The following is a 22959-nucleotide window of genomic DNA, read 5'->3' on the forward strand; positions in this document are numbered from 1 at the left end:
CCTGCCCTGAGTTAAGCCAAGGCCACATAGCTGGCTCTGGCCAAGGAAACAGAAGTGGAAGAAATATGTTAGTTTCAGGCAAGACCTTTAAGAACCACTACGCAATTCACCACAATCCCTTCCAGAGTGAACACACTGAAATGGAGCCTTCCTCAGCCTGGGTCCCTGTGTGACCTCCCCACCCTGAGTGACCCAAGCTGGACATGTAGTATGAACAACAAATCCTCTTTCTTGTACTAAGCCACTACGCTTTTGGAGTTAATTGTTACCACTGAGCATATCCTTGCCCATGCAGACCGACGTAACTCCCATGTAAGATAAAGTGCGGAAAGGAGACCATTACACATGATAAAGCATGACTCCACAACAGCTGGATGCAAGCCCCGGGCAAGTTCCTTAATTTTTTAGACCTCAGCTTCCTCACGCTAATCATCAATCAAGATCATAACAGTACTGAAATCATAAGGCTAATGTGAGAACTGAACGAATTACTGATTTTTGAAAAATACTTCGAACCAGGAGCAGACCAACACCAGCTTCAAAAGTTGATGCTGGCATAGCCAGAGACTTGATGATGGATATAAAATCACCAAGGCAAGAGACTAGTACACAGTATACCCTCAAAATGTCAGCTACTCTCATCCAGTTATGTAACCACGAAGCCTATTTTAAAATAGAAAAGGGAAGGTAAGAAGGAAGCATGGTTAAAATGGTTACTTTCTAAAATATTAAAACTGGTCAGATTTAGGAGTTACTTTTTCCTTCTTTATATTATTCTATTTTAATATATTTGTACAATGCGCATACGTTAATCTTCCTGGTTATAAAAGTAGTGTTTTTTAAAGAGTATTGTATTTATTACAATTTCTGACATTTCACAAAGCATTTTTGCTGACATTCCATAAGTGGCACCATCTAATAACATTCTATTTTCTTTTTGTGAAGAGATGGTATTTTTAAAATATTTCGGTACTATTTGTTATTTCAAAGAGATATTTCTGAGAAATCAGACGCCTTACTTCTCCTTAATCACTTGTTTTCCCTCTTTAATATAAACAAGCAAACTTCAAGTGCCATTTTTTAAGAAACCAAGCTCTTTCAAAACCTCTAGAATATCTGTATTTGGAAAAAGGTTGAAACCAATCTGGAAAAACAGTTCTTGAGCGCATTTTCCAAGCGTGTAGAGATGAACTGCTCTGCTTGCCTACACAAGCATCTGAAATAGATCAATAACCACTTTAAGATGTATTTTATAGACAGAAGGCACCATCACCAGTGTCTTCCATTTTTTCTTAGGGCTCCAGAATGTTTTACATTTTAAATAAGAGAAGGGACAGTTTGCATTCAGGAAATAGGTCTGGCTGCTGAATTCCACAGGTAGCAGGATTCCACTCCCGAGTGTGACTTCCTGCTCAGCCTCTGTGGGACTGTGGACAGAAAACATTTACCTCAGGAGCCTCCGGGGCAAATCTCATCTGCCACAAAGAACAATGCCTGCCTACCTCCTTCCCTAGCTGTCCCAGCCTAGGGGTCACTTACTGTCATCCAGTGGCATCTTTCTCTGTGGGGCAACAGCACTCGGCTTTAGGTTGCGATAGTCCCGGGAGAGTGCAGAGATGAGGCTGGCGTGGTTGATGGAGCGCACAGGCCACTGCTGCTCATTCTCTGGAAGGTTTGGCCACGGAAGCAGCAAGATGTTAGAGAGGGCTCGGCACACCAACACCTGGGCCTACAAGAGACCCCAAAGGCATCCATCAGAGGTCAAAGAACCAAAGACAGTGGAGCGGCATGGCCGACACAGCCTTAAGCATCTGCTGGCTGCACACCTGGAGCCCTTGCTCCCAGGCTTGTTTCTTATAACCTGGGCAGGGCCTTTGGTCCAACTGGAAGGCAACTTAGGGAGGAAAATGAAATGAAGTAATAGCACCATGTCTAGGTCTAGCATAACCCAGAGCCAACCTCAATTATTATTCTGGGGCTCTCGTTTCCTCCCTAATCTGATACTTCAAGTGTTAGAGAGGGAGAAATCACACTGCAGACACAGAATCTCAGGCATTGCTCAGCTGGTGGCTTCTGAGTCCTCTGAGAAGCTACTTAGAGCAGGACTTGCAGGAGAATCCATGACAATCCACGCCCCTAGCATGAGGTCAGAAGCAATGCAATCACATCCTGGTGCTCTCTGATACCCTCTTCAAGCCTTCCTGCCCTCCTCTTGTTAGGTAGTTTTTAAACTTCTAGCCTGAGCCTCCTTTGAGGATTCTAAGAAAATGCACTTGCCTGGCACTTCTCAACCCCAAAGAACACACAGAACAGTGACAACAAAAATCAGACAGCTTTGAATCAGAAAGAACGCAAAGAGAACACTCATAACACTGGCCGAAATTACCAGGCTGCAAAGCAGCAAAACCTTTCTGCACACTGGGAGGTGCTTTTCCATGCCTGAATCAGCACACTGACTGCCTGCCTTACAATGGGCACCATGAGAATCACTGAGTCTGTGTCAGTGCCACAAACATAAGAAATCCGTCTATGCTGGCACAGCCTGTAAGCTCTGAGTACAAAATCAAAGGCCAGACTCTTCTTCCTCAGCTTCCTCGAGTCTCAGCCACATAGCCCTGGGGACCCCAGGGGAGCTCTGGGGCCTCACCTTATCGACAAGTCGCTGGGCAGAGGCATCAGTGATTCTGTTGAATACTTTCTGCACTGCAGGGATGCTGATCAGAAAGACGGGCCGCACGGTGGTAGCCAGTGAGACCAGTAAGTGGCACGCAGATAGCAGCAGCTTGTCTTGGACCTGTAAAGGGAAGAGGGCACATCAGTTCACCCCATCCCTGTGAGACTGGCATTCAAACTTTGCTGAGGCAATCACAAGCTACGTGTGGTTCTTGGTTTCCCAATGACACCACTTAAGCTCTATCTAGCTCAAGAATTTTTCCTGTGATGATTCACAAGAGAAGCCACCTTCTCTGTCATGTCCACAGCTCCTGCCACAGCCATTATCATCTCTTCCCGTTCCTCCTTCAAAGTCACCAGCAGCCTTGAACTCAGGCACTTCTCAGCTCCGAGTCTGCAGTGGCTCCCTATCAGCTATTAAATCACACTCGCTGGCACACTCCCTGGCATGTCATCCAGGTCCTGGGATTCTTCACCTCACTCCTCTTGCTCTAGCAGAGCCATGATCTCCCTGAGCCCCCAACCTTTCTGTGCCCTAACACTCAGGCCAGTCTCTCCTACTGCTTTCCCTTCAGCATGCCTATCAAATACTTGGTTCAATTACCACTGTTGCTTTCAAATTAGCAAAGAAGAAAATGTGTTACAGATGGGACCTAATGCTGGTAAGACTAAAGTAAAAACAGCACACCAAAAAGTCAAGGCAGGCAGAATTACTTAAGGAAAAAAAATTACTATGATTTCCCAGAGCCACAAAATATTCCTAATCTTTAACCCTAAATCTCCACTTACTCTAAGAAGATTACCTAAAAGGGTAAAGCTACATTCATGAATGCATGCATTTCAGAATTCTTTGTAATGATTTTTTATTTTTTAAGGAAGGCAGCCTAGAAGTCCAGCAATGGCTAGGAAAATCATGAAACATATTCCTGATGGGATAGAACTATTTTCAAAGTTATAATTATAAATACAACATAAATTTGTGGAAAGCAACACATTGTTCTTATTAAAACAACACACTGCTTAAAATGTATAAAATGCTATGTATGACTAAAACTACAAAAACATTCAGATAAGCACATATATGCTCTAGTAACATAGCAGACTTGGGGGATAACATAATAGAATCTGTCCAGTTTTAACATGGATATAACCTTTGACTCAGTAATTCCACTTCCAGGAATCTATCCTACAGGCCCACCAGCATATGTAAGATGGACATAAAAGGAACTCATTTCTATCAATAGGAAAATTATTATATATCCCACCCCCCCCCAAAAAAAAAAAGCATTGGACATTCTGAAAATCTGAAGTTGCTCTACATATGTAAAGGAAAACCACGGCATACTGTTAGGCGAAAGCAGCTATATCTCTAGCTATCTACAAACTTTTTATTACTTATTACATAAAAAGAGAAACAAGTCTGGAAGGATATACAGGCGTACCTCAGAGATACCGCAGATTCAAGCTCCAGACCACCACAATAAAGCAAACTATACAATAACGCAAGGCACACTATTTTTTTTTTGTTTCCCAATGCATATAAAAGTTTTGTTTACATTATATTGTAGTCTATAAAGTGTGTAATACCATTATGTCTAAGAAAACAATGTACATATCTTAATTAAAAAGTTGATTGCTAAAAATGCTAACAATTATCTGAGCCTTCAGACTGGGAATCTTTTCACTGGTGAAGGGTGTTCCTTGAAGGCGACTGCTGCTGATTGAATAGGGTGGTGGTTGCTCAAAGTTGGGGTGGCTGTGGCAATTACTTAAAATAAGACAACAATGAAGTTTGCTGCATCGACTGACTTCCTTTCAAGAAATATTTCTCTGGAGCATGCGGTGTTGTTTCATCGCATTTTGCCCACAGTAGAACTTCTTTCAAAGTTGGAGTCAATCCTCTCAAACCCTTCCGCTGCTTCATTAACTGAGTTTATGTGTTATTCTAATCCTCAGTTATTCCAACAATGTTCACAGAGTCTTCACCAGTTGATTCCATCTCAAAAACCCATTTTGTTTGCTCGTCTATAATAAGCAAGTCCTCATGTGTTCAAGTTTGATCCTGAGATTGCAGCAACTCCATCCCATCTTCAGACTCCGCCTCTAGTTCTCTTATTATTTCCACATCTGCAGTTATTTCCTCTACTGAATTCCTGAACCCCTCAAAGTCATCCATGAGGCTGGGAACCAACTTCTTCCAAACTCCTATTAATGCCGATATTTTGATCTACTTCCGTGAATCATGAATGTCCTTAATGGCATCTAGAATGGTGAATCCTTCCCAGAAGGTTTTCAATTTATTTGCCCAGATCCACTGGAGGAACCACTATCTATGGCAGCCATAGTCTTATGAAATGTATTTCTGAAATAATAAGACTTGAAAGCCAAAATTACTCCTTGACCCATGGGCTACAGAACTACAGAATGGATGTTGTGTGAGCAGGCATGGAAACTATGGAAACTAATACCTTTGAACATCTCCATCAGAGGCCTTAGGTAACCAAGTGCACTGCCAATCAGCAGTAGTATTTTGAAAGGAATCTTTTTTTCTGAGCAGGCCTCAATAATGAGCTTAAAATATTCAGTAAACCATGATGTAAACAGATGTGCTGTCATTAAGGCTTTGTTGTTCCATCTATAGAGACAGGCAAGTAGATTCAGCATAACTCCTAAGGGCCTAGGATTTTCAGAATGATACATGAGCACTGGCTTCAACCTGAAGTCTCCAGTTGCAGTTGTCCCCTGACAAGAGAGTTGGTCTGTTCTCTGAAGCTCTGAAGCCAGGCACTGACTCCTCCTCTCTAGCTATGGAAGTCCCAGATGACACCTTCTTCCAGTATAAAGCTGTCTCCTCTACACAGAAAACCTGTTGTTTAGTGTGGCCACCTTCATCAATGATCTCATCTAGAGCTTCTGGAGAACTTGCTGCAGCTTCTCCATCAGCACTTGTTGCTTCATCCTGGAGACAGCTTCTTTCCTTAAACCTCATGAACCAACCTGTGTTAGCTTCCAACTTTTCTTCTGTAGCTTCCTCACTTCTCTCAGCCTTCACAGAATTGAAGGGCCTGATCTGGATTTGGCTTTGGCTTAAGGGAATGTTGTGGCTAGTTTGGGCTATCCAAACCACTGAAACTTTCCCCATATCAATAACAATAAGGCTGCTCTGCTTTCTCATCACTCATGAGTTCACTGGAGCAGAAATTGTAATCTCCTCCAAGAACTTTTCCTTTGCATTCACAACTTGGCTGTTTGGCTCAAGAGCCTTTGGCCTATCCTGGCTTTTGACATGCCTTCCTCACTAAGCTTAATCATTTCTAGATTTTTATTTAAAGTAAGAGACATGTGACTCTTCCTTTCATTTGAACACGTAGAGGTCATTGTAGGGTTACTAAATGGCTCAGGGAACAGGGAGGCCTAAAGACAGGAAGATGGAGAACCCTCCAATCAGTGGAGCAGTCAGAACACACACAGAACGCACACATATCAATCAAGTTTGCAGGCTCTGGTTTGTGGCACTCCAAAATAATTACAATAGTAACATTAAAGATCACTGATCACAAATCACTGTAAGATATAGTAACAAAAAAGTCTGAAATATTCTAACAATTACCAAAATGTAACACATGGAAGCATCAAATGCTGTCAAAAAAAATGGCGCTGACAGATTTGCTTCATGCAGGGTTGCCATAAGCCTTCAACTTGTAAAAGTGCAATAAAGGGAAGTGCAATAAAATGAGGTGTGCCTGCACAACCAATGCCAACTGTGCTTACCGCGTGAAGGAAAAGGTTTCAGAGGTATCACTACTTTTCAATCTGGAAATCTGAACAATATTTTACTTTTTCACAGTGAGCATGTATTCATGTGGAACTCAGATAACTAAAAAAGTAAAGTTGTATTTGAATGCATGTAGGCTACAACTAAAAAGGAACATGAAATAAAACAGGTGTATAACAGCAGAAAGATTTATGGGTCTAACTCTGTGTCATATTTAGATTTTCTAGTAAACGGGTATAGGAACAGAAGGAGAGACAGAGTTAGATAAAAAGTGTAGGCTTTGCTGTTTCGAGACCTTGGTGCTGATTAGCGGTGTGATTGCATCCATGGTAGTAGAGATGAGTGTCACGAACTGCTGCGTGTTCTGCCGGTGAACTTCACTGCAATACTGTGCTAACCAGTGAGAGTAAGCCTGCAGCGCAGCCAGGGACTGAGCGTGCCTGCAGAAAGAAAAGATGATGTGATTTTAAAGGTTAAGGTGAAAATATATTAGTGTTCAACTCGTTTTCAAAGGAGGTAAGAATTGCATCCACTGCATTTGCTGTTCTAAGACATGGGCAATAGCATAGAAATCATTTACTGGTTCACGTAGAATCTAAAAACTAAGATATTCATCATTTAAACATCGCCACAACTGACTAGAGCACAGAAGGCAGTTAGTCAATGTCTACTGAATCTTATTCAATCTTTCTGTGACACACACTCACCTAAGAGAAAGGTAAATTATAAAAGCAAAATCAAAGAACTTAAGTGATCATGTGTTGACTCCAGAACTAGTACAAATTTAACATTCATAGCTGCAGACTAAAGCATAGACAACTACCAGGTATGACAGCTTTATAAACAGAGCTTTGATGTCAGATTTTGGAGTTTAAGCTTCCACTGCACCATATATTTTACCTGGCTAGGGGATAACTGAGGTGACAAAGACTATGTTTGGTTTCAGCAAAGGCTGTACTGACTGCATCGTACATGCAACAAAATATATATCAAAAAAGTATGCAATTCATCAAATATAATAAACCATCAATCTTAAACAAGGAGAGACAGTTGTCTCAGAGTTTCAAAACACCAGGCCTTCTAACATACCTAAACGTAATTAACTTTTGGCAATAATTAGTAAGCTGTAAGGTGATACTACTATGAGGTGACACAAAGACAGTGTTCCTCATGGTTTGGGCATTTATTAATGATCCCTGCCTAAATCAGTATTACAGTGGTGGTTGTGAATTGGTAATTTTTCTATCTTTCCTTTTCTCCTCATTACTTGGCATTCTTCTCTAAAAAGTAGCTTCCCCTCCTCTCATCCTTTGTTAATCACTTTGAGTTTTTGTTTGTTTGTTTGTTTACTTGAGACAGGGTCACATTCTGTTGCCCAGGCTGGAGTGCAGGGGCATGATCATGGCTCACTGCAGCCTCAACCTTCTGGGCTCAAGTGATTCTCCTGCTTCAGCCTCTCAAGTAGCTGGGACTACAGGTCCACGTCACCATGCCAGGCTAATTTTCATATTTTTTGTAGAGACGGGGTCTATGTTGGCCAGGCTGGTCTCAAACTCCTGGCTTCAAGCGATCCTCCTGCCTCAGCCTCCCAAAGGGCTGGGATTGCAGGTGTAGTCCTGTTAATCACTTTGAATTAGTAGATTCTTTTCATTCAAACTGGTATAATTCATTACTGTACTTATTCTTTGTTGATGACTGAACTGTCAAGTTTGACCAGGAAGAACCCTTTCAAGCTGGGCCCTGCATCCTTTTCACATATTCTCAACAGTCACTGAGCACTTCCTTACTTGCTGACTTGGCAAGACTGTCCAACATCACCCCGCCCCAGACTTGAGCTTTTTTCTCCAAGGTGCTCTGGAGAACGGATTTGAAAAACTAAGACCTGGGAAAAAGGGGTAGAATTGCTACTGTAGTATCACTATTTCTAGGACCTTTCAGTGGACAAAATTAGGATATAGGCAGATACCACTTTATTTACTTATTTATGTTGCTGAAACAGGGTTTTGCTCTGTTGCCCAGGCAGGAGTGCAGTGGCATGATCATAACTCACTGAAGCCTCTATCACCTGGGCTTAAGCAATTCTCCTGGCTCAGCCTTCTAAGTGGCTGTGGCCACAGGCATGCATCACTATGTCTGGCCTTTTTTTTTTTTTTTTTTTTTGGGCGGGGGGAATGGACAGGGGCTTACTATGTTGCCCAGGCTCCTCTCAAACTCCTGGGCTCCAGCGATTATCCCACCTCAGCCTCCCAAAGTGCTGGGATTACAAACATGAGCCACTGTGCCAGCCTAGACACCATTTTAAAATCAAACTCAGCATCAACAATTATAAGGAAATTTGATATTAAGAGCCTTCTGACATGATGCAAGAGGAAAGGCACATCATTGCCTATGCAGTAACCTTGCTAAAAATGTTTAAACTGAATCTAATACAATGGAAATAACTGGACAAATCCAGATTGTAGGACATGCTTTTTAAAAAGTTAAGATCTGGATCTGCAAAAGGTCCTCAGTCACTCTTACACACAAATGCACATGCAGACATACAAACACAAGTGGGTTAACTGTGCTAGATTACAGGAAATACATTTAATGTGTGGCTCATGATTAATTAGACTTTGGATTCAAGGAAAAAAAAGATACAAAAACATTCCTGGGACAACTGAAGAAATTTGAATATGGACTATAGAAGTGATGACATTATTGTATGTATTAAATTATGTGAGGGTTGATAATGGTATCATAGTTATAGAGCTGAATGAATTTATTTCTAGGATACACACACTGAAGGATTTACAGGTGAAGTGACATGTTGTCTGCAATTTATTTCCTTTCTTTTCTTTTTTGAGACAGGGTCTCACTCTGTCACCTAGGCTGGAGAGCAGTGGTGCTATCTCAGCCTCCCAGGTTCAAGCGACTCTCCCAGCTCAGCCTCCCAAGTAGTTGGGACTACAGGTGCAAGTGCCACCATGCCCAGCTAATTTTTATATTTTCTGGTAGAGACAGGGTTTCACCACGTTGGCCAGGCTGGACTCGAACTCCTGACCTCAAGTGATCCATCTGCCTCGGCCTCCCAAAGCACTGGGATTATAGGCATAAGTCATCACACTCAGCGATGCAGTTTATTTTCAAATGACTCAGCAAAATAATAATAATAATAGTCATGTATTGTGTGCAGAGAGGGCACAAGAAACAAAAGCCAATTTATAATTGGTTACTCTAGACTAAGGGTCCATGGGTGCTTATTCCCCTGTTTTTCCCATTTTCTATAGGTTTGAACTTTTTCAAAATAAGAAGTTGGGTAAGAAAATGGACTAGTATTTTAAAGTAAGAAAATATAGTTACTGAAAATTTGAAATTCATAGTGACCACACAGTTATTTTGTATTTTACATTTAAAATTTTATTTTATATTTAGAATCATGTTGTCCTTTAAGTTCTAAATACCAAAATAAGGAGAAAGGACATCAAAGTCAGCCTTAGGAGTAAGAACTTCAGTCAATCTAGCACATCTGTAGAGCTCCTCAAGGCTGAAAGGAGGGGCTCTGAAACTCCCAAAATGTGTACAAGTTGTTGTATTTATAAGGAAACTGGCATCTTTCTTGGGAGACGCTTTACAGCTTTCTCTAAATTCTCAAAAGGGAAAGCAATATATTTTTTAAAAGTTTAAAACCACCATAGTAAGTAAGATTCTCTTTCCATCGTCTATCTAATCTGCAGCTCAAGAATGCTCTACAGCAGGAGTCAGCAGACCTTTTCTGTAAAAACCCGAGTTTATATATTTTCAGATTTGTAGGGCATACAAACACTCTGTCGCAGCTACTCCACTCTGCTGCTGTAGTGCAAAACCACTCCTAGACCATATGTAAATGAATGTAGCTGTGTTTCAATAAAACTTTATTTACAAAAGCAGTCAGTAAGCCAGATTTGGTAAAGGTCATAGTTTGCCAACCCCCTGCTCTCGTCTAAAGCAAGCCTTCTGGGCAGTGAAATCTCTGGGATACTGCCCATCTCCAGTCCCTGTCCTTCCACATGTCACTTTCCTAATAGCATCCCATGTTATCTGCAGAGTTTCTGTAGAGAGTGTGGTCTCCAGATGTCCTGCTTCAAAATAAGCTGGGGTTCTTGTTTAATATGCAAATACCTGAGCCTTATGGCCTTATGCCATTCTGCTAAAATCAGAACCTCCGAGAACTGTGTTCCCCAAACATTCTTCTGCATCCTACAGTTTCAGTCAATGATCTACAGGAAAGACTGATGGCATTTCAGGTGTTTCCCATTAGTCTCAACAGACCTATCCAGTCTCTTCTTGCACCACACAGAGTACCCACCTCTTGCCTGTGGGACTGTCTCGGCTGTACTGTCCTTTCCTCCTGAAATGCCTACTCCATAGAATCTCCATCCCAGCTCTCACTTACCTAATTCCACTTTCTCCAACCACCTCTGCCCCAGACGTACAGTGAAAAAATCTCTCTCTCTTTCTAGGTTTGCAGTTTAAGAGTTTTTTCCCAATTCATGGCAGCCACTACTGTTCCTTGTTCTCAATAAAATCATTTGGAGATTGGGGGCAAGGTCTTTCCTAAAAATGCACAAACATCAAACTCTAGACTTACACATCAATGAGGTCAGGTTTCAGTACTGATGGCACAGCAGTTTCAATGTTGTACAATTTTATCTGAGATCCGTACAGAGTGACTTTGACCAACCTGTTGGCAAAGAGGCAGGTAAACAAGAACATTCAGCTTATGAACTAAGACAAAACAGACAAGGCTGGTACCAACAAAGAGCGTAAGGGCAGACTTTTTCCATATACAAAAAAGAATCAAGACCAGATCTTCAATTTTATGCCAAGGAAATAATCCAAGATATGCATAAAGATTTATAAACAAGCATATTAACTAAAGCCTTATTGAAAGTATCAAAAATTTTGAAAACAATATATACAATAAAAACAACGCTTAGAGGCATACTTAATGATAAATATTCAGGATGTTTTAAACATGACATGATTGTACTAAATATATATACAGAAAATATCATGAATGTTCATCTATTAACAGAAGACAGGCGGTAAGAATTTTCGCCAGAATATGCTTATTGGTACCACTTGTTTTAGGGGAAGGATAGAGTGGGTAGATTATGGATGATTTTTTTCCCTCTATTTTTCTGCATTTCCAAATTGTCTACAATTAATATATGATGTTTTATAAATCAGGAGAATAAAAAATAGTCTTTAAAAAGCAGTCAGGGTGTGGTTGCTCATGCCTGTAATCCCAGCACTTCAGGAGGTCAAGGTGGAAGGATCACTTGAGGCCAGGAGTTCAAGACCAGCCTGGACAACAAAGTAGGACCCTGTCTTTTAAAATTTTATCCAGATGTGGTGGCACATGCCTGTAGTCTCAGCTACTTGGAAAAGGCTAGGTAGGGAGGACAGCTTGAGCCTAGGAGGTTGAGGATGGACTAAGCCAGGTTCATGCCATTGCACTCCAGCCTGGGTAATAGAACGAAACCAAAATCCTGTGGGTTTTTTTGTTTTGTTTTGTTTTTGGTTTTGTTTTGTTTTTTAAAAAAAGCAGACCTGCTCTTTTGGCAGTTTATCGAAATAGGATGACATGGGCTTTTCTATAAAATTGATAATGATAAAACTGTCTTAGTTTTTATTTAAAATCATTAAAAATGAAATATTTCAGATGGGTTGATATATAATAAAGAAAATAGAGCAAACTGTCCACCAAAGAATCTATGTGGTGGGTATATGGGTATTCCCTATACAATTCTTTCAACTTTTCTTCAAATCTGAAAATGTTTGATAAAACTTTAGAGGAGGGAGATGAGAGGAGCAAATGTTTCCAGAATAGGTGGAGGTGTTTTCTGTTCAAGTACAATTCTTTCAGAAGCAAGTTGTTGAGCCCACTGGTTGCTCAAGGGCTCACTGGATACTAACGAGCATTAAACATAATAACGAATAGCTCTATCTAGTAGGAAATGGGAAATACCTCTTTCATTACAGACAGAACAACATTCCTTTCTAATTTTTTTTTTTTTTTTTTTTTTTGAGACAGGGTCTTGCTCTGTCACCCAGGCCAGAGGAGTGCAGTGATCTTGGCTCACTGCAGCCTAGACTTTCCAGGCTCCATCAGTCCTCCTGCCTCAGTGCCCCCTCCCATAGTGGGGACTACAGGCGCATGCCACCACACCCAGCTAAATTTTTTTGTCTTTTTAGTAGAGACAGGGTTTCGTCATGTTGTCCAGGTTGGTCTTGAACTCCTGGACTCAAGAGATCTGCTCACCGCAGCCTCCCAAAGTGCTGGGATTACAGGTGAGCCACGACGCCTGGAGTTGAAAGACATTCCTTTTCGAGTGAAGGGGAAAAAACCCAAGACCTAGCTAGTTTCTCTCTGCCTACTCTGGGTGGAAACCTGGAAGCGGATGCCAGGGAAGGCAGTGTTTGTCTTTGTCCCAGCATAACAATCAACTAAGGAACTTGTTACAAATACAAACTTGTATTTGTATTTCTGATTGCTGGGGAGCAATGAGAAAGCAATCAAAAAGGAGCACTTCCATCAGTCAAGAAAGTGAGGGCAAAAGAACTAAGGTTCCCGAAGTCCCACGAAGTCCTCATGATCAGAACAGTTATCAGAAAACAATATACCAATATGCACCTGGTGTTTAACTCTAAATCCTGTTCTACACTAAAAATGCATTTCCAAACATCTTTTAATGTGTGTGTGTTTAGCAGTTTTAATATTAGCTTTGCTTCATATAACCAATAAATGAAAACACTGCTAATCATACTGGCTATTAAGGTCACATAGTCATAACAAGAGCCTTCTCTCATATATTAATCTAAATGAAGACAAAATATTAATAGCAAGTATGTTTAAGCACTGGGCTTGCAAATCTAAGCAGTGCAGAAAGATAGGGACCTATCAAATGATTCAGGATCTTTGAGACATCATCTCACTACAAAGTTGAGATGATTGACAGATATATATATATATAGATATATATAGATATATATATATATATATATTTTTTTTTTTTGAGACGGAGTTTTACTCTTGTTGCCCAGGCTGGAGTGCACTGGCGCGATCTCAGGCAATTCTCCTGTCTCAGCCTCCTGAGTAGCTAGGATTACAGGTGCATGTCCCCACGCCCAGCTAATTTTTGTATTTTTAGTAAAGATGAGGTTTCATCATATTGGTTAGGCTGATCTTGAACTCCTGATCTCAGGTGATTCGCCCGCCTCAGCCTCCCAAAGTGTTGGGATAACAGGCATGAGTCACTGCACCCGGCTGACTGACAGATGTATCTATACTGCTTAACAGAGTAAATTCAAATAATGGACTTATCTTTGGATTTCAGACAGAAAAACATGTCTTATCCCTGCTAACCCTCAGTGCAAATGGGCCCAGCACAAGAAGAGGAGGAACCGCTGTGGTTTGGAAAGAGAACAACATGTGGACCCAGGAAACTGTTAAAATCCACTCTCCCTCTCAAGGACTGTGTGAACCAAGGCAAGGCACTCACATCGCTGAGCCACAATGTACTCAACAATAAAACAGCAATGCCTGTATCTCAAAGTACAGAATAAAATGAAAGACCATGTGCAAAAACACAGAAAACGTCCTACTACTGTGTGCTGTTATTATTATTAATATGAATCTGGCTTTTAAGGGATTTAAGCCCCTTGGCTATCTCTGCTTTTCAGCTAAGAGGTGGCAGTGAAGTCCGGCATGCATGCACCTGGGCTCCTGAGGCTCACTTCTCCTCTGCATGTCACCAGTGATGCGGCTGCTGGGCCAGTCGAAGCATCAGGTGTCTTGGCTTTGGGCTGGATCCACATCTACTCAGTTTTGATCTAACCAATTCAACAGCTGCCTTTAAATGATCTAGATGTCCTGTCACTTACATCTTGGATTTTTTGAAGGGAGCGAGGGAGGAGGGACTGGTGACTGGGTAGACTCAAATGTTCCTCAGCAAGTGCAGCTGTAAACCTGGCATGAGACCCAAGAAGAAGGAGAAGAAAACGAGCCCAGTGGTGAAAGGCTGGGAACCACCTTTCGGGCCAGGCGTGGAGGCTACCCAGCTTTCACTCTCGAGGCCCTAATGGGACTGGAAAAACACACAAAAAGCCCCACCCTGTGCATCTAGCTGCCTACTTGGACAGTGGAGTTGACTCCTTATCAGTAGGACTTTCTTAATATCTCTTTATCCTATGAGGAAAGACATGAAGACTGACCTTTCCTGGTTTCTCCTGGGTCTACAACTGTGTTTACATTTATATATAAGATCTTCAAAGAAACAACAGCTTAAATAGCTTATCAGGTGTTTTGTTATGTGCTAGGCACAGTGCTAAGTGCTTTATCTCATTTAATTTTCATACTAAACCTATAGGAAACTACTTCTACTTCATATTGTAAATGAGGGACCTGAAGTTCAGAGAGGTTAAGTAATTTGTTCCATATTAGCTCGTATGTGGCAGAGCCTAGATTTACCCGGGCCTAGAGCGGAAGCTATTTGGCAATATGCTGCCCCTCACACAAGAAGGTAAAACTGAACTCTGAAGAAGGAACAGCTCCATAAGGCAGCTGCCAGCCTACCTCTCCACGACTGTGAGGGCATCATTGAACCGCGCAGCAAACACATCCCCAATAAAGTACTCAGCCAGGCGGCCCACGGCCTGCAGCAGGGAGCTCAGGTCTCTCAGGGAGCAGTGCAGACGCCGGCAGTCGTTCTCCGCTGTGATGTTCAACCTGTGTCCTGGAACACAACACCCCAGTTTTCCACAGGAAGACCACACTTTAGATACTACATATACTTGCTTGTCCAGCAAGCCACACCCAGCAAAACCAATTCTCGAAACAAAGCAACCCATGGACCACTTCCCAGTACTGAGCACTGGGCCCGGTTTCCACCAGACACTACACATTTGTGCTCCAGAGGCCAGGGACAGAGACAGAGTTGAGGGGAGGGGCAGACAGCCTGGTGTGTGCTAACGTGGAGGGAGCCCCTGATCTGATTCCTTTTGATCCTGTAAGGTCCTGACACCACTACTGTTACATACAAGGAGGCACACACAGTGAGGCCCAGGCACTTGCCCAGCACGTGTCACATTTCTGGGGCAAGGCTGGTATTCTACACTGAGTCTATGTGACTCCAAATCTGTTTCCTTTGGCATAGGGCCCTATCTCAGAATGAAATTTCCATGGCCCAACAGTGAGGACCTGCCCCTGGCTAAGAGAGGAGGGGTACACTCAGCTCTCCACCCTTGAAGGCTGGGAGGTGGCACAGTATGAAATAAAGAGCATGGGACTTGGATTCCGAAGACACAGATTCCCTGCCACTTCCGGACTCAGTGCCTCAATCAACCCTCCTAAGCCTCAGTATCACTATTATAAGGGCCACGTTAAAATATATAACCCTCTAAGCTACAGAACACTGTTCAGTATTTGTAATTATTATAAACAGCAAAGAACTAGTGAATTACTAAGGTCTGAAATTTCCTTACTTTTCAACACAACTTCTTCAAACTGAACAAGGAGGATGCTAAGATGAAGGACAAAACATTCTCCCTTGATTTGGTCACTTCCTTGGTTTTTGGATCCCTCTCTTCACAAATGTCCACAAAAGACAGTAAGAATTTTCAGGCCGGAACAGAGACCTGCAGGTCTGATTCAAGTCCTTCTCACTGACACAGCAGGAGTGAGGGTGGGGTGGTAACACGACTAGGGCACTGTTCCTAGGGCACCTACGATCCCAGCACTCCCTAGGTACTTTCCACACCTGCTCCCTCCCCCTACTTCAGTTCTCTCCTGTCTCTTAGGAGGCAAGACTCACACTGGTCATTACCAACCCTCCTCCCGTCGTGCTCCACAATCAGCTTCCCAGAGCCCAGATTAAGCTTGCAGCTCCCCTGAAGCAAGGTGCTGAAGCCTCTGGAGGCTCTCTCCTGCTAAAAGGTGAGAACCTAGACTCTCCAGTTTCAACTCAGGTCTCTCATGACCTCGACACCTTTTACTATGCCACTATGTCATCCAGACCCAATGGTAATTCCCCAGAGCCTCATGTCTCTGTGCCTCTGCCTAGACTGCCCATCATTTCATCCTCTGCCCACCCAAGTTCTGCAAGCTCCTACATAGATAGCCTCCAGCCTCTCAGGGGCATCCTCTCTCTGTGAGGCCTCACCCCTCCTGTCTTCCTCCTTGGCACCCATACCCATAAGGAGATAAACTGATGATTTACAAGACCATCTCCTTACTGACTACAAAATCCCTTGTGGTGAGCAGCTACGTCCGGCAGCCAGCACAGCAGCTGGTACAGAGTGACCGACCGTAAATGTATGAATGATCTAGATGCAACAGAACAGACAGCAAACTAGAGCAGGACAGGGAGACCCAGGCAGCTTCCTTCCTCACCCGGTCCCTGGGAATACTTGCATGTATTACTGACAGTAAACATGGATAGGTGGCACCTGTGGAAAGGAAGGGGGGACACCTAGAAGCAAGTGGCAGATGAAGTAACAGGTCAAATGCCTCGATCCGCCGCCAACAGTGCTTGCAACAGCCCCCAAAGGAAGACAGGAGGCTGGAAGACCGGACAGAGGGCCACATCTCAAGGAGCAGGAGAACGAAAGAAGAGGTAACTCATGGAAGGACCTTAGACAGAGAGGGCCAGTGACAAAGGCTGGTTTTGACCTGCCCCAAATCACCTGCTCCTGCCTCCTCCACTCCACAAGGACAGCAGTGCCCTGGCACAGGAACAAGATTCCCAGCCTGAGGCAGCCCCTCCAGAGGCTGTCGGTGCAGCTAAGGAGTAAGCCAGCTTCTCCAGCCAGAGCAACAGAATGACCACCCCACCCAGCCAGACGAGCTCACAGAAACAACACACTGAGAGGGATTTTTCATCACACTGGTTGTGCAAAAGAGAACACAGACTTCATGGGCTACAGAGAGAGCCCCAATCTCTCAGTTAACTGAAGTGCCACAATTATATACCCTCTGAATGTCAATGGGATTTTCAAGGCTACATCTATGCAACCAACTCCCAGGGTCAACTTCTAAAACCTGCTACTCCTCTGCACACCAACCAGACCTCAGGGCTCTGTGGGAATAACCTCTTATGAAAAATACACCCTGACACTGGGTATGGCACAGTACAAGCCCAAAAAGAGGGGAGGCCAGCTTTTCTTTCTCAGAGCGACACCAGGGGTCACTGAGTCTGCTTCAGTAGCCCTTGGCGCTCTCTGCATGCTCAACCTTCATTTCGCACCTCCACCTCCCCCCAGGCTCTACCTTGACCACCAGTTTCTAACTTCTCTATGGTATCCAATCCCTTCAGTACCCGCTGAATGCCTGAGAACGAGCTTCTGAAATATTTTAAGTGTGCAAAGGGAACACTGTTATTTTTTTTTAAAACCAAACCAAAACACTACCCTAAATCAAGTTTCCATTTGAGTATGGTCCTTAATAGACAATTACTAGAGAGCTTAAAAGTCACCCTGACCAAGCCTTCCCCTCTGCCCAGCACTTACCCTGCACACCTGGCCCTTCAGCCTCTTCCTGGACCTCAGCTGAATGCTAGGGAGCTCTAGGGAGCTCAAGGGAGCCCTTCCACCTCTGGACAACTTGGTCACAAACACGGGTAAAATATGTCTCCCTGTGATTGCTCATCACCCCTGGCCCACTCCTCGAGGGCAGAACACAGATCAAGCCAAAGCCTGCTGACAGCATGATAGCCCTGAGGATGTAATCCCTCATTACCCTCCTGAGAATCCTTGCCATCTTGATCCCTTCCCTCTGAACTTGTCCTATTTCGTCTAGCAAAGAGCAGTACCTAGGATGAAAACTATGGGTACCTAGCATCCAGTACCTAGGATGGAAAACAGCTTGGAAGTGCTGGGTGTGTGTTTTAAACTGTGAGTTTGAACAATATGAAACTGTTGACACTTGATCACTTCTGACCCAACAAAACTGCAATTCCATACAGTTCCACTTTGCACATATGTGCATCTAAGATTCATGTTCATCAAAATCATAGCTGGTTCTTTCCTGTTCTATCTGCAAGGCAGACAATCACATGGGCAATAAATACCCCAAGTCAAATACTCTACCTTGACACCCTCCTCCAGCCTAGAAACCTATTATCACCACCACAAAAGTCACGCAGGGCATCAAGTAGACTTGAGGGGACAGGCCAGCATCCCACTGTGAAAAGCTGTTCAGATCCACCCACACTTTCTTATGTCTGGCCAAGGCTTAGATTTCCCCCCAAAAGCACAGGACATCTGCAAGGTGGAACCTTCAGATGAGAATGCTGAAACGTTTGGAGGCATAAAACACCATGTCCACATGAAAGTCCTATCTTCCACAAACCAAGTCATCCTAAAGCTGTTTAGATATGACTTAAGCCACATCCAAAGAACAGCTCCTTGGTAAATCACTGCCCTAGGGGGGGAAAAAAATCTTAAACATCATTTAGTCTTCTCTTTTTGAGGAGTTGAGGAAGGTATAAAAACTAGCATTCAGGTATTTCCCTCTGAGAGAACAAACAAATCATAATCATAAATCATAAACGAACCCAGGCAGAACAAGCAATTTAAGTCTAAAAATCTTATATAAAATTTTGTAGACAAAATAATCCCTTAGACAGGAAAGTTTGCATGGGTACCCAGAAAAGTTAAAGGGTTACCTAGAGGAGAAATATTGTCTCAATGAAGGAAGATCTCAATGAGGAGTGGCAGAAGTCAAATACAGAATGGAGGCTTTGGGGCCACATACAGACATCAATGCTGTGTAAGCGGAACACCACCAATGAGGATTTCTTAACCTACATATGGTAGAAAAGACAGACAGAGGGAGCAAAGGACTACCTGCCAAGAGCCAGAGCAGCACACAGCAACCAGCGTGGCCCAGCAACACAAGCTATGCCTTGGTCTTGACAGGGAAGTGGAGGCAGGCTCAGCAGCAGGAAGGGAAACAATGCGAAGCACACAGGATCTTCTGAATCCAACTGCTCTGACAAAAGCAAAAGCGGGAGCCTTCCAGGCTGGGTAACTACACTGCAGGCCTCAACCACACTGCAGGTCTCACTGCTGGCCAAAATGTGCATCCCATTGTCATATACGGTCGCAGCACCAGGAGTAAGCAAGAATTTCAGCTGGTGCCCATTTACACAGGCTCCAGAGGAGACCCAAGAATTAAAGGCTGGGCTAGAAAGTAAATGCAAATGAATGAGGGCCCAGAGCCTATTAGGAATGAGAGGGCACAGTTTCTGTTGAGGGTCATAAGGCTGGTGTGGCATGGAGGTTATTTGAGGGGGTAAATGGCTATGGGAATCAGGGGAAAAAATGTACTCAAGAGTTTCCGTTTGTTAATAGCCTTTGCACTGGAAACTTGGCTTCTGAGCCACCAAAAATTGGGGAATGCTTTGTCATGGATGAGAGAGCTCGTTTTAAAACAGGAAATAAGCATTTCTCCGGCCTGAGAGGTTTTGCCACTGGAATACAAGTCAAGGATCAGTGCTGAGGATGAGATTTACAAATGATCTGGAAGAGCCAAGTTCTATGAAATTGCCAGTAAATAGGCTTTAGTGAAAGCAGGTATGTGGTATTTCCTATAGGAAAAAATAAATCACACTATCCTTCTAGGGAGAGGAGCTCAGAATTATCAGCTATGTCCCAAAAATAGAGTTTCAGATTCACTAGACTTTCACCTAAAGACAGACACAATGGAATGTAAAAACGCCAGCTTTTACAAAAGTAAACAGGACACTGAAGGGTCAAGGTGGGGGAGGAAAGAACACCTGCTTGGTTTTTTTAATAGATCAAGAACAGTGTCTTCAGGGTACTGAGTACATTCTAATTTGAATAGTGGTCCTGAAGGAAAGACCACCTGGGCATGATTATTCCCAAGAATGGCTTCTGGAAACATCTGTAGCACTTCTACACAGCCAAATGATTTTCATTAGTGGTGACAGCACATTTTACAGGCATGTTTGTTTTGAAAGTGTCTTTTTAAAGTTTTGTCTTTTTAAATTTCTTACCCTATCTACAAAGTCAGGGCATACATTCGGGACGTGCCAAGGCCCGTCAGCCTTCTGGGGCCCACTAGATTATTTAGAAGCTTATATAGTCATGGAAACCAGCCACCACAGACCACCAAGGACAGCCTCGGAAAGAGGCTCCCGTGGAGGATCTGCCATGAATCACAAGCTCATCCAGGAGAGACGGGCTGCACAATGGGCAGCTCTGTGCTGGGCTGAAACAGCAGTTACCCAACACAGGGGCTGCACGCCAGAGCCAGGACAGGTCCGATAAGAAGCACGCTGGGAAGAAGGAAGGGCAGTGAGAAGTGGTGCACAGCAGCTGATGGGGCAGGGAGGACACACGTGGTTTTCAGTTACTGGTGTTTTCAGCTGACAAAAATCAATGTCAGATGCTAGCTATTTCAACGTTGACAAAAATGAATGTCAGATGTTAAGCTATTTCAACGTTTTGTCATTCCCTATTATACCATCATGAGACTAGTACCAACAAAGCCATGGGACCCTGGGTAAATTAACATCTCTGAACATCAATTTCCTCTTATGTAACATAGGGGAAACTAGTAATAGCACTTACACCTCACAGGACAATAGAGAGAATTAAGTAATATAAGTCAATAACACAGTGCCTGGCATGTAATGAGAGCGACAAAAGGAAGCTGTTATTATTATGGTTATCAACAAAATAACAAAGAAAGCTAACCCTAAACCCCAAGCAGGCAGGGCCTGTAAACAGCAGCCAAAAACCTTTCCAACAAGGTCTAGTCAGAGCCCCTGGGGCCATCTGCAACAGGTAGGGGGTGGGGGTGGGGGTGGGGGGACCACAGACCATCAGCTGCGCTATGGCCTTCCAATTCTAGAGTGCGCAGGAAGCAAGAAAGCACAAGGCCATGTTTTCCCTAGTACACCTGCTGGTTGAAAGGACATAAGGAAATATTAGAGGCTTTTTAGTAAGTCCTGTCTCTTTACTCCAAATCAGTTTCTTTTCCAAATACCTTCTTGGAATACCCTGTCATGACCTCATCTTTTACCTCCCCCACAGCTTCTTTTTATCCTAAGCCTTTAAAAACGTTCCCTGTTTAGAAGTGGGGAGGCCGCAGTGAAGAAATCATGTTCCAACAGCAACGGCAGCAATAATGAAATATCAGTCCAATGGTTTTTTGAATGTTAGGTTAAATTAGAAAATAAAAATCAGTTTACCTGACCCTGAAGTGACTATAAACTGCTGTAATCCCAAATAAACTTCTAAATTGTCCTGAAGAACTGGGAACTGAAAACAAAGAAACAACAAAAAAAAATTTAAGTCATAAATGCAAGTTTTAATAGCACTTTAACGTTACAACATAACAAGCAACTAAGGGGCGAGGAACAGGATCAAAACCTTTTCTCTAGGAACCTTTAAATGCAGCTAAAAACCTATGACCACTCTTCAGGCCACCCCCCCGCCAACTACAGCTTCTACAATTGAAACCACCAATTAATACAGAGTAAGAAAGAAAACGTATTAGTTCGACCCTCTTTTTTTTTTTTTTTTTTTAAAGCAAAGGACACTGTGGTATGACTATTACATTCCTAACAGAGGAGATCAAACCCTGAAATGATCTATACCTTCTAGAACTCTGAGAAGGGACCATATCTCCCTTCAAATCCAAGGGAACATCTATGTGAGAGAAATGTCAGCTATGCCTTATTAAAGTACATGGAAAAGTGAAAAGATGGGCCTAATTATTTGGAAGTCAGTTCCCTTGCTCAAGTAGCAGTCAGAACATCATAACCAGAGCTGCATCTTTCTTTCGCAAGCTGCTACACTCACCAGTAAGATTAAAACGTGACCGGCCCCTAAGAAAGGCAGATGGCAAAGTAAAATGAAGCTTTTCAGGAGAGAACACAAGTACAGCTAGGTCATTCAATGCAAAAGATGACGCTATGGCCAGGGGCGGTGGCTCACACCTGTAAATGCCAGCACTTTGGGAGGCAGAGGCAGGCAGATGATGAGGTCAGGAGATCGAGACCATCCTGGCTAACACAGTGAAACCCCGTCTCTACTAAAAATACAAAAAGTTAGCTGGGTGTGGTGGTGGGCACCTGAAGTCCCACCTACTCGGGAGGCTGAGGCAGGAGAATCGCTTGAACCCGCGAGGGTTCAGTGAGCCGAGATCACGCCACTGCACTTTGGCCTGGGCGACAGAGTGAGACTCTGTCTCAAAAAAGAAAAAAAAAAAACCCTAATAACTGCCTTGCCTTGAAGAAGAGATGAATTTAATGAAAATCTCTTTGAATAACAAGCACCACATAGGAAAGGGAATCAATCCTTACAACTAAAGATTCCAGCACATATAGACACAGGCAGAGAAAGCTAACAATTTGCCAAGAGTGAGCTTTACAACGGACAGCTTTTCGGCAATGTAACTTCTATAAGTAACAGCTCCCACTTGGCCTGGCCACTTGCAAGCTACTGATAAAGGTATTAAG

General features: G+C 43.1%; 1 protein-coding gene across 2 annotated transcripts in view; it reads right to left on the bottom strand.

The window, feature by feature from the left end:
- XPO6 (exportin 6) overlaps nt 1-22959 on the bottom strand; it is a 117095-nt gene that overhangs the window by 12937 nt on the left and 81199 nt on the right. For both annotated transcript variants that reach the window (XM_007988709.3, XM_007988719.3), the window contains 6 exons: nt 21688-21757; nt 15048-15207; nt 11058-11150; nt 6744-6888; nt 2648-2794; nt 1540-1729 (listed from right to left, as the gene is read on the bottom strand). In XM_007988709.3, the coding sequence (XP_007986900.3) occupies nt 1540-1729; nt 2648-2794; nt 6744-6888; nt 11058-11150; nt 15048-15207; nt 21688-21757 (805 nt within the window). The remainder of the gene's footprint in view (nt 1-1539; nt 1730-2647; nt 2795-6743; nt 6889-11057; nt 11151-15047; nt 15208-21687; nt 21758-22959) is intronic.

The sequence above is a fragment of the Chlorocebus sabaeus genome, chromosome 5 (assembly GCF_047675955.1).
Source record: "Chlorocebus sabaeus isolate Y175 chromosome 5, mChlSab1.0.hap1, whole genome shotgun sequence".
Lineage (NCBI taxonomy): Eukaryota > Metazoa > Chordata > Mammalia > Primates > Cercopithecidae > Chlorocebus > Chlorocebus sabaeus.